The following is an 11,921-nucleotide window of genomic DNA, read 5'->3' on the forward strand; positions in this document are numbered from 1 at the left end:
AAGTGAAATTGATATTAGGTGATTATCTGTCGGCATTTCGTGATACCTTTGCAGTAGTTCATTATACGAATTATTCGATTGAAATTTGTTGCAGAAATCTCAAAATGGGATCTTGTAAAGAGAAAAATGAAGTTAAGTGTGCTATGAATGGATATTCTAATCATCTCGGATGCACTGTGGATGATGATGGGAAAATTATCTATATTTGCACCAATAAAATGGAAAAGTTTATTGCCACCTGACGCTACAAGACAATGCACTTGGACTAAAGATGCACTTAAGAAAGGGGTATTTTATCCCCACTCTACACAAGATTGGTAAGATTAAATTTAATTAAACAAAATCCCGCATTCCTTTTTTTACTGTTTCCTTTTGATCCATAAGCCTGAAACTAATTCATTAATTTTAATTGATCAGTATTTTTTTTTTAACTGACAGAGAATATTGTAAAATTTCATTTTCTTTCTTATGCTTTTCAATACCTAATTAAAGGCTTTTCATTTCTTCATTTTTATTATCAATTAATCTAATCTACTACTGTATACATTCTTTTAGATTGAGTGAATAAATTTAATTAAACAAAATCAGATTCCTTTTTTTACTGTTTCCTTTAGTCCATTTCACCTGAAACTAATTCATTATTTGAACTAATAACTATTAATTTATATAGTAACACTAATTAAAGCATGCATTTTATATGCACCGTTTAATTTATAAATAACGTAATTATTTTATCGCTACTTGGCAGTTTGAGTGGAAGATAAGTCTTTCAAGAACTAAAATATACAGGTGTTAAAATATTTTTTAAATTATTTTTTATTATTTATTTTACTTTTATTATGTTATTTTACTTTTAGCGTTTTAGATGATACATGCTTAGAAATTCAAAAATTATTACAATTACAATTTAAAAGAGTAATGTAAATATGTATTTAAATTATTTTTTTTATATCGATTACGTCTCAAAATGGCTCACCCTATAGCTTTTATATTTTCAGATAAAATCGAGATTTGGATTTTGGCTTGATAGTAATATGACAAAATTGGGATTGATTGACATATCAATTGTTTTCGATCCTTTCCTGTTTTCCTGGGAAATGACTACAACTTTTAATTTTTAAATGGCAACCTCACTATGTTGCTTTATTCGATAGAAAATGACACTCTTAATAGAATGACATAGCAGATGTCAACTTTAGACATTTTCCAATATGGTTTATTTAAAATTGCAATATGCGATTCATAACGACAATTTGACACGAAATAGAATGATAGTGTGTGGTACCAAATTATTCGTAAAATTTTTTTTTGGAAAAACGTGCTTTTTCCAAATATAAATAAAAAATAAATAAAATTTCTTTATTTTTATTTATAATTTTGTTTTAAGCGAAAATGTCAAAAGTTGATATATGATGTCATTCTATTCCAAGGTGAATTTTCATCGAATAAACTAAAGATACCGAGGGGTGTCATTTAAAATCAAAGCTAGTCGTTTCAGTTGAAACAGGAGCCGTCGAAAAGAATGTAATACATCAATCAATCTTAATTTATTTCATATACTTTCATACTAAATCTCATTCTTTTATCTAAAAACACAAAGAAGTTATGGTGAGCCACTTTTGGGGTACCTTGATATTTTTTATGCCAATTATTGTTTTAATTTATTATTAATTTAATTATTATTATTTTTTAATTATTATGATTCGTGATTCTCTGTGCTATTCATTAAATTTTAATACGAATTTCGTTTGCTTGGAATTTCTTGATTTTAAAATTGAATGTCCGGTTCCAGTGGAAAGGTCTAACAGAAACATTGAGATGTTAGCTGTTATATTTGTTGTTGCTGCTGATGGCTGTTGTATTTCAACATTTCTTATTTTAGTATATGGTCAATAACGTTGTTGTCCGGAGAATGACTGACAAAAGCCAGTAAAGAGTAACATTTTTAACATTACCCTTAATTCATGGCCATTTTCGTAAAAATCTCTGCAATGACGATATTATCTGATGATATTGAGCACTTACGTTAGTGGCTAGATATTGTCATAAATGTATACGAGTACATCATTATCCTTAACATATACAGGGTGGCCCATCGAAACGTTCCGCAAGACATAACGGCCAGGGTAATTTTTTTTCAGAATTCAAAACACGTCAATTTTGTTTGTGAGGAGGGACAACTTTTTGCCCCAAAATGATTGCAAAATCTTCAACCCTCTAAGCAGAGGTTAATCATCCCAATTTTTTCAAATGGGAAGGGGTGTCAAGTTGTACCGCAATTAAAAGAGCTTTCTATTCTCTATACTTTCCACTTCGTTTTGAAAATCGGTCAAGTCATTGAGAAAATATGAAGGATTGAAATTTGAAAATTTTATTTAAACATTTATCAGAGTAACGATAAGGATAAATTCCTTCGACCAATTTGCAGTTTTTTCTTATTATTTCTAGATGTTTACGCATTTTTTCCCTTGTCAGAAGGTTGAACGATCAGGTGCAGTAGTTGCTAGATAGCTATTCTGTGACTTGGGCGTTGAAGCGGTTGAAGTTCTTTTCAATATCGTTAAACTTTTTAACAATTATGGTGATATGTACTTGGATTTACTGGAAAATACCATCGACCTAGCCCTAACTGACATTATAGAGAACAATCCTGGATACGTTGAAGCGGAACTAATATTTCAACAAGACGGTGCGCCTCCACATTACTCTCAAGATGTGCGTAATTATTTAAACAATAACCGGTCGTTGGATAGGACGAAGGGGTGCAGTTGAGTGGCCTCCCCGGTCACCCGGCTTGACTCCTTTAGACTTTTTTCTATGGGGATACATAAAAAGTAAAGTGTATAGCACTTCACCCGCCTCATTAGGAGACCTGCGAAGACGAATTATTGATGTTTGTCGCGAAGTGACCCCGCAAGTTATTCAGAATTGACGTGTTTTTGGATTTTTTGAAAAAACAAATACCCTAGCCGTTATGCCTTGCGGAACGTTTTCGATGGGCCACCCTGTATATTGAATTACTTACCTTAATAAAAATGGTACCTAACATTTTTCTATTTTAGGAAAAGGACCGAGAAAATTGTGCCCAACGTTCTGTCTTTAATAGGAAACACACCCATGGTAAAATTGAATTCAATACCAAAAAAAGCCGGGATTAAGTGCAATATATGTAAGTGAATTGAAATACAGGTGATATTATTATTAGTATGTACCTTTTATTACCTATGTAGTAAAAACATTGACACATCTGTATACAGGGTGGTCAGAACTGTATTCCGGAAACTTCGGCAGCATATTCTGTAGATAAAAATAAGTAAAAAAAGTTCGTATAAATGTATGTCTTAAAATGCTTAGTTTCGGAGATACAGGGTGTAGAAGTTTCATTTCTATTTCGATTGTTTTAAATAATTTATGAAGTAGGCATGATATTTGGATGAAAATTGATGTCTGGGAGTTTTTTTTTTTTTAATGTAGGAAAATTGATTTTGATGTCAATATGACTCCACTTGTAGGGGGCGTCACCTTCATGTGTTTAACTGTTTTTGAAGCTCTTATTAACTTTTGTCGTTGTGTAAAACTACCGAGCAAAATGTATCCTGTGACTTTTTACGTAAAATATCTCTTTGTTAAAATCGCTATGAGCAACCGTTTTAAAATATTTAGAATGAAAATAGTCAATACATGTCATTGACGAAAAAAACTTACGTTGAGTAGATAGTTATTTCACTGAAATAATAGAATTTGGAAATTTTTATTTTTCTAAATTAATCATAAATTTTTCTGTAAACAATGATGATAAAACAGTTCCTGTTGAACTTTTGACACAAAAAATCATTTCAAATTTATGATTTCAGTTATGTATTTAGTCAACATGTTTTAATTTATGTAGTGATGACAGGTACAGTTGTACAATATAGGAAGAGACTTGGGATAGCACCGGTCGCGTGTTATTTTATATTTCTCGTCTCTAAGCTATGCTTGTTAGATGGGTATTATTAATTTCGATTCCAAATATCTCGAAACCATTGCTCGTAGTGATTTTTAAAAGACCCTTTTCATGTAAAAACTTGTCGTGAAATGTTTATTTTTTACTCAGTGGTTTAGTTTTCTGGTACGGACGAAAGTTATTACTCTTCAAACCAGTTAAAATATGTAGGTAGCGCTCTCTACTAGTAGAAGTCATATTAACATCAAAATCAAATTTCTATACAAAACATAAATTGTTCCACCATTTTAAAAAAATAAAAAAAAAAAAAAAATGGAATAAAAATGAAATTTCTACATATAATATCCTCGAAAATAACTTTGTTCATATACATTTATACCGAACTTTACTGTACATCACCTGCAGAATATGTTGCCGAAGTTTCCCTAAAACAATTCGGACCACCCTGTATATTCTCAACAAATAAAACTTATGATCATATGATCATCTATCATTGAAACGATAGCCAAACATGCACAATGCTCAATGCTATGTCCCATCTGCGCCTTGTCCAATCTTACGTATTTCAAAATCTCATACATATGTTAAAAATATTTGTGTGTTCTTTAGTTGCAATTTTTTTGCCGAATATAAATAATATGCAATTATCCACACCAATATTCCGTGAACATAGAAATAATGCATTATTTTTCGAATCAAAATAAGTTCATTGGACACAATTTACATCATTAGACACATTTTATTAACTCCAACGACAACTGATTTTATTTTTTGTAAATGGTCCTTCTAGCATTTAGTACTTTTTTCTAGTCTCTTGTAAAAGAACGCGCGAATGGTTATAAATCCCATCTTATTTTGAAAGTTTTAATATAAAACAGTAATCTGGTTTATAGCACCGACTTATTTGTATAGTCTGTCCAACGAAAATATCTATGATAGTGACAGTTGTCTGTCATTTCAGTACAAAAATACATGGTATTTTCTACCATTTGATGTCGTCTACCAAAATTTTCTCTTCACTTGGTCGAAAGACTTTATCTTAATTAAGGTTATAATTTTTTTATTTAATTTATTAATTGAGCCTAATTATTTTATACACCAAGTATCTTATTACAATGCTGTTTGAATTACGATATAATTCTAAAATTAATCCTTTTTATCGCTCATAAATTGAAGTAGTATTAATTGGTATAGGAAGTGGATTATATTATTATCTATTATAATATTTTTAAATATATTTTTATATCTATTAAAAATATGTTTACGTCCGTGACCCGTTTACGTACCTTTATCTGACGTTTATTAGGTTAATCGCGTGACATAATTAGGAAAACGCAAAAATTTATAGGTACCATATATCATTAACACACAGTCTCATTTAATTAAAAAAAAAACTTATAAATTCGAGAAAGGAAATATAAACAATTTTTAATTTCATATACAGTCTGTTGCATCACTCCGATCTGATCATAGGAAATCCCATGTAAATTTTTTAAAAGGAAATGATGAATAAGTTTCCCCATTTTATTCTACTTTCCAAGAAAAATGTATTTGAAACTTTTCAAGAACCTTAAAATGAAACAAATTTTGAATGATTTATGCGAACTCGTTCCTGAGTTATGAGAAATACAAAATACTAAATTAATCAAAAAATAATACGGTCCTGATTAGAATAAAAAACATACCATCTTCAAATTCAATTTTAATAAGAATAGGGCGCATGTGATTCATTCGAAGTTTCGAGAACAATCGAGTTCCACTGGAATTGAATAGTACCATTGCGATCAAAAAAGGTAGTACAAGAATTAGTAGTCCCATATAGAACTCCTGGTCTATAAAGATATCGATAATATACTTCACTGATATAATATGATATAATATAATCACGGCATATAAATCACACGACAGGCTAACTCTGCTCGATTCATTGTTTAAATTTCTAAAATTTGACTAGCGACAGCCTGCATTATCGTTTCCTAGTCAGGGCTGGATTAAAACGTATCAAAGAATTTCCCAGAAAATAAACTATTGTTAAACAGGGTCGTATTAAAAAATACTGTAATTAACTGAAACTGAATTTTATTTACACAATACTTTTGTCCAAACAAATGATTCGTTAACCCTTTTATACTTCTCGAAAGTAAAAATGAAAAAATCAATTAAATATTTCACTTGTAGAGAATAAACAATTAAAATTAAAACATGCAACTAACAAAACATGCCAGGAGTTACAAACAAGAATTAAAGGAATACCAATAAAATATTTATTGAACAATATAAGAGGCTACGTACAAATTATGCCCATCAATGGGCGTAGCAGAGTACAGTAATATTCAAATTTCACAAATTAACAAATCCACAATTTTTTTGAGAAACTTCTATTTTTTTCATGGCGGGAAACAAAGTAGAATCGCATTGTATTATTTTATGCAGTTTACAAAATTAGATTGGTAAAATTTTAAATTCAAAATGAACAGAAGACAACTTTTGTGGGCCTTATTTATATCTTCAATATGTATAGTTAATTTATTTTCGATATACTCATTTTATTTACTTTTATAGTATATTTAAATTAATAATATAATGATTTTTAAATTTAATTTTAATGTCTAGATACAACTACAAATTTTACTAATATTAAAAGGTTTGTTAAGATTTTTAATTAGGTCTTCATATTTAGCTGAATGTCCTAATATGTATACTACTGTTTTTTCATAACTAAAATATGTTAAAATAATTAATCCACATATATACATACTTAATAGGATCTCTAGGAAAGAGAAAGAAACTTTTATTGAACAACAAAATAAAATACTAAAACAAATCATAGTACATAAGAACAGAAAATAAAACTAGAAGAAACCAAGTATATCACATAATAAACAAAAAATACTAAAACAACAAAACAAAGAATATTCAGAAAAAATCAAAATAAAATTAAGCCCTGTACGCTACTGACTCGAATCTGCCGTAACTGTGTGTTGTTGCTGAAAAAACTACGACACTGGTTACTTTCTGCTGATGGAAACGCAAATGGCGGGGTGCGCGAGGATATGCGCGTAGGGTTCCCGCCAAAGCGAGTTAGCCTGCCGATTGATTTATATGCCGTGATATAATTATGCCACCTAACTTTTTAGGCGTTACCATGGATTTGGTAATAATAATTGATAGGGTATACGTGTGAAATAAAAATTATTATTTTATATAATATACAGTGTGAAAACGGAAAGATGTTGAAAGAAAATATTTTATTATAGACCAGCAGATTAAATCATATTTTGTTGTACCTACTACTTTTTTTATCGCAATGGTACATAAGAGAACATTCGAAACCTTCTCTATGCACCTAATGATCTATGGATTATTCGAGAAACTCTTTAGCTGTGGGTATAAAAACCGGCGGCTGGGGCCTGAAGAGATCGTCCTCGTCAGAAATAAATAGACGAGTACAGTTGCTGCGCTAAATTCAAAATAAATTCTTTCTAGATAAATAGTTATAAATACATAGTGTGTAAACAGTTCTTTAAGTCTTTTAATCGTTGTTTGTTGCCAATTGTAAATAAATTGTGTTTTTAAATGAAATTGTGACTTTCTATCCACGGAACCGACGAAAAACAGCAACAATATTAAGAATGATTCTCGAATGTTTACACTTTTGTAACTTTCACCCAGATAATACCTTGATAATTATTGGATCAGGACCAGGAATAACTGATAATATTTTTGACAGATCTCTGTAGAAGAAAACCATAATAGATTTGACATATTGTGACATAATTTGAGATTGTCTTGTTTGTTTGATCAGGACTAGGAATAACTGATAATATTTTTGACAGATCTCTGTAGAAGAAAATCATAATAGATTTGACATATTGTGACACAACTTGTGATTGTTATGTTCTTTTGATCAGGACCGCATTATTTTAAATGTTTGTCAAAAAATTTAGTATTTAGTATCTCATAACACAAGAACGAATTCGTATAAACCTTTCAAAATGAAATTTGCTTCATTTAAGGAGTTCTTTAAAATTTCAAATAAATATTTGTGTAAGAATAAAATGAAACTTATTCACCATTTTAAAATTTATGTGATTTTCTATATTAAGTCGGCGATGCAACACACAGTATATCGTTGTTATGTAGTAAAAGTATCTTCTTGTTTTTGCTAATTATAGATGCAAAATTGGAATACTTCAATCCAGGAGGTTCAGTAAACCGAATAGCAAAAAGAATTATAGAAGATGCCGAGGCACAAGGACTTTTAAGACCCGGGATGACGATCATTGAAGCTACTTCTGGAAATACTGGAATCGGAGTGGCATTAGCTTCGGCCATTAAAGGTATTTTTTGTCTTACTTGTTGCGTAATTAAAATTTATGAATACATCATAATGAGTTCAGTTTATCTTATAATAGTCTCTACTGTTTAGTTCAAAATTATTATACAGACTATCCCATTTTCACTTTGTTTCCGAATATCTTTAATACTGGTTTCCGCGAATGTTGGTTAGTTTTAAGTAACCAAATTGTCATATAAAACAAACAAAATTAAGCCGTCAATGCATTTGAATGGTTTGTCGTCTCGGCGCATTCAGTTATGAGATGTATAGTGTTTCCCCATTTTCTCACAGAATCTGCCTTCGCTTTAATTGTCTCTTAACTTCAATCTAGTGAGGTGTTCGTTGAGGTGACAGTGTTCTGTTAGGAACCCCGTGAAAATCCGATTTAGATTGATCTTACTTTAATCAAGGAAAATCTTTGATTTTTCTCGGTGGCAATAGAGAGGATTCCCATTCCAGGTTACGGATGGAGTCTTCCAGGTTCTTGAGATCCGCTTTTAGTTGGTTTTCACTTGGGAACCAGAACGGTTCTGATCCAGTTAGAATGTAGAATATAGAATGTTTAGGAGGGGAGTTAATCACCGTGCCCTTATAGATCTATTATGTGTTCCCCTTTCTTGAGTTAAAACGAGTTATAACTCATCATACAGTATCAAGACTTTAACAAAAGCCAGTATCTGAGACGGATCCTCAGAGGCCAGCTCTCCATCCTCGACATGAGCCGTACCAAAGTTCATGGCACGAATGGTTAGGCGGTCTCAGTGATAAGCTGTCCTGGTGTTTCCCCATTTTCCCCACAGAATCTGCATTCGCCGTAGTTTCTCAGCTTCAGCCTACTGAGGTGGTCGTTGAGGAGACAGTGTCCTGTTAGAAACCCCGTGACAATCCGAAGATTGTTTTTATTTAAATCAAGGAAAACCTTTGATTTTTCTCGGTCGTAAGTTCTGAGGAACTTTTTCGAATGTCTTAGACCGTTGGAGGACACCCATTCCAAGTTACGGATGGAGTCTTCCAGATTCATCAGTTCCGCTTTCAGTCGGTTCCCGTTTGGAAAACAGAACGGTTCTGGTCCAGTTAGTGGAGTGTTCGCTCCTTTCCTAGCTAGATCATTTGGTTTTTCATTGCCTTCTATCCCTTGGTGAGCAGACACCCAGAGTAAGATGACTCTATTTTCTTTGCTTAATTTGTTGAGCTTCTCTAGGCATTCTTTAACCAACTTCGAATTGATGGTTACTGAGTTGATCGCGTTAAGTGCTGCTATCGGATACTATCGGATAGGATGACAATTTCCTGTTTTCGATAGTTCCCATCTAAGATAAATTGTACGCATCTTTCGATAGCGTAAATTTCTGCCTGAAGGATACTGGGGTACATTGGTTCGGAGTATTTAGTTTTCGGCCCAAATACTCCTGCTTTGGTTTTAGAAGCATCAGTATACCACGTTATGGTACGGTCTTTTATATGCTGAGTAAGCGTTTCTTCCTTCCAATAATTTTTATTACTCAATACTACAGTGAGGTGTTTCTCAAAGTTGTAAATTCTTGGAATGTCATCCACTGGGAGTTGGAGATCCAGTTAGTGGACTGTTTGCTCCTTTTCTAGCTAGATCGATTGCTTTTTGCTTTTTCATTACCTTCTATGCTTTGGTGGGCTGGCACATAGAATAGGAGGATTATTTTCTTTGCCTAATTTGTTCGGCTTCTCTAGTCATTCTTTCATCAACTTTGTATTGACTGAGTTGATCGCTTTTAATGCTCCTTGATTAAGAATAACAAGAAAAGAATTATAAGGTGGTCCGAACTGTATTCCGGGAATTTCGGCAGCATATTCTGCAGATAAAAATAAGTATAAAAAGTTCGTATAAATGTATGTCCGAAGATGCTTAGTTTCGGAGATACAGGGTGTAGAAATATCATTTTTATTTCAATTTTTTCCATATAATTTCAGAAATAACGTCAATATTTGGATGAAAATTGGTGTCTGGGAGTTTTTTGACATGAAAAATTTGATTTTGATGTTAATATGACTCCTATTTTTAGGTGGCGCCCCTTACATGTGTTTTAACTCTTTTAAAGGGTAATAACTTTTCGTCCGTGCCTGTATAAAACTACTAAGTCAAGAAATATACATTTCCGTTATTTTTTACGTAAATAATGTGTCTGGATAAAAATCGCTCTTGGTAAAAATCGCTACAAGCAACCGCTCTCAAGATATTTCAATGGAAGTAGTCAATACATGTCAATATTGACAAAAAATAAACATGTTCACTAGATAATTATTTGGCTGAATTGATAAATTTAGGAACTTTTTAATTTTATTTTTTAAATTGATAACAAATTTTTATTCGAAAAAATGATGATAAGACAGTCTCTGTTGAACTTTTGGCACAAAAAAATTCAAATTTATGATTTAAGTCTAACAACTATTTAATCAACATATTTAACTTGTGTCAATGATGACAGGTATTGATAATTTCGATTCCAAATATCTCGAGATCCGTTACTCGTAGCGATTTTTAGCAAGAGACCTTTTTTACGTAAAAAATATGGTAAACGTATATTTTTTACTCAGTAGTTTTATACAGGTACTGACGAAAAGTTATTACTCTTCAAAGCAGTTAATAAGTATGTAGGTGGCGCCCTCTACATATAAGTACGAATCATATTGATATCAAAATCAAATTTCTCATGTTAAAAAACTCCCAGATACCAATTTTCATCCCAATATTAACGTTACTTCAGAAATTATTTGGAAAAAATCGAAATAAAAATTTCTACACCATATATCTCAGAAACTAAGCATTTTAGGACATACATTTATACGAACTTTTTTACTTATTTTTATCTGCAGAATATGCTACCGAAGTTTCTAAAATACAGTTCGGACCACCCTGTATTCTTCAATCTCGACAATAAAGTTAATGTTTGTAATGGCAATGGTTGATTGGGAATATCTAAAATCGTCTACCATAAATATGCTGAACAAATTTGCTAAATAAATATAGGCAATAACCATAAATAATGTTAGTATATACTGTATATATTTTTTTCAGGATACAAGTGTATAATAGTCATGAGCGAAAAGATGTCGAACGAGAAAGTGGCAGTAATAACAGCATTAGGAGCAGAAAACCGATTAAGACACCAATCACAGCCGACTCGTATTCTACCGAGGGAATTTTTGGCGTAGCAAATCGATTACACAACGAAATTCCCGATTCTCTAATACTGGACCAGGTAAGTTATTAAATTACTGGAGTTATCTACCTATACGATATTTCCATTTTCCAGTTTTCCAATCCGGGAAATCCACTGGCACACTACGACACCACCGCGGAGGAGATATTGGATCAGTGCAATCATAAAGTTGATTACCTGGTAAGGAAAATAGCAAATTAATTTATTTAATGTTTTATTTACTGTCTAATATGAAACATATTAGATAAAACAAATACTAACAGTCCGCTCGAGCTACCAAAATCCGTGTGTTTTAACAAGGGGACCTTTTTTATGATTCTAAATGATTTTTGAGGTGTTAAAGTTGAAACAAAGAATATACCTAGCTAGAAAAAGAATGGACTCTGCCATACTGAAAAATGGTCCTACAGAAGTGGCGCCATCTATTGAGTAGGGCTTG

At 31.7% G+C, this 11,921-nt stretch overlaps 1 protein-coding gene across 1 annotated transcript; it reads left to right on the forward strand.

Annotated features, from left to right (window-relative positions):
* Positions 1–231: 231 nt before the first annotated feature.
* On the forward strand, positions 232–11,692 carry LOC115886278 (cystathionine beta-synthase-like; the record flags this gene model as incomplete). Its single annotated transcript, XM_030905369.1, is given in 6 exon segments — positions 232–317; positions 3,063–3,169; positions 8,122–8,286; positions 11,338–11,414; positions 11,417–11,521; positions 11,576–11,692. Coding segments are annotated over 6 exon segments (648 nt in total), but the record flags the coding sequence as incomplete, so codon positions are not given.
* Between the last annotated feature and the right edge of the window lie 229 nt (positions 11,693–11,921).

The sequence above is a fragment of the Sitophilus oryzae genome, unplaced genomic scaffold, assembly GCF_002938485.1.
Source record: "Sitophilus oryzae breed Bouriz unplaced genomic scaffold, Soryzae_2.0 scaffold_480_pilon_pilon, whole genome shotgun sequence".
Taxonomy (NCBI): Eukaryota; Metazoa; Arthropoda; class Insecta; order Coleoptera; family Curculionidae; genus Sitophilus; species Sitophilus oryzae.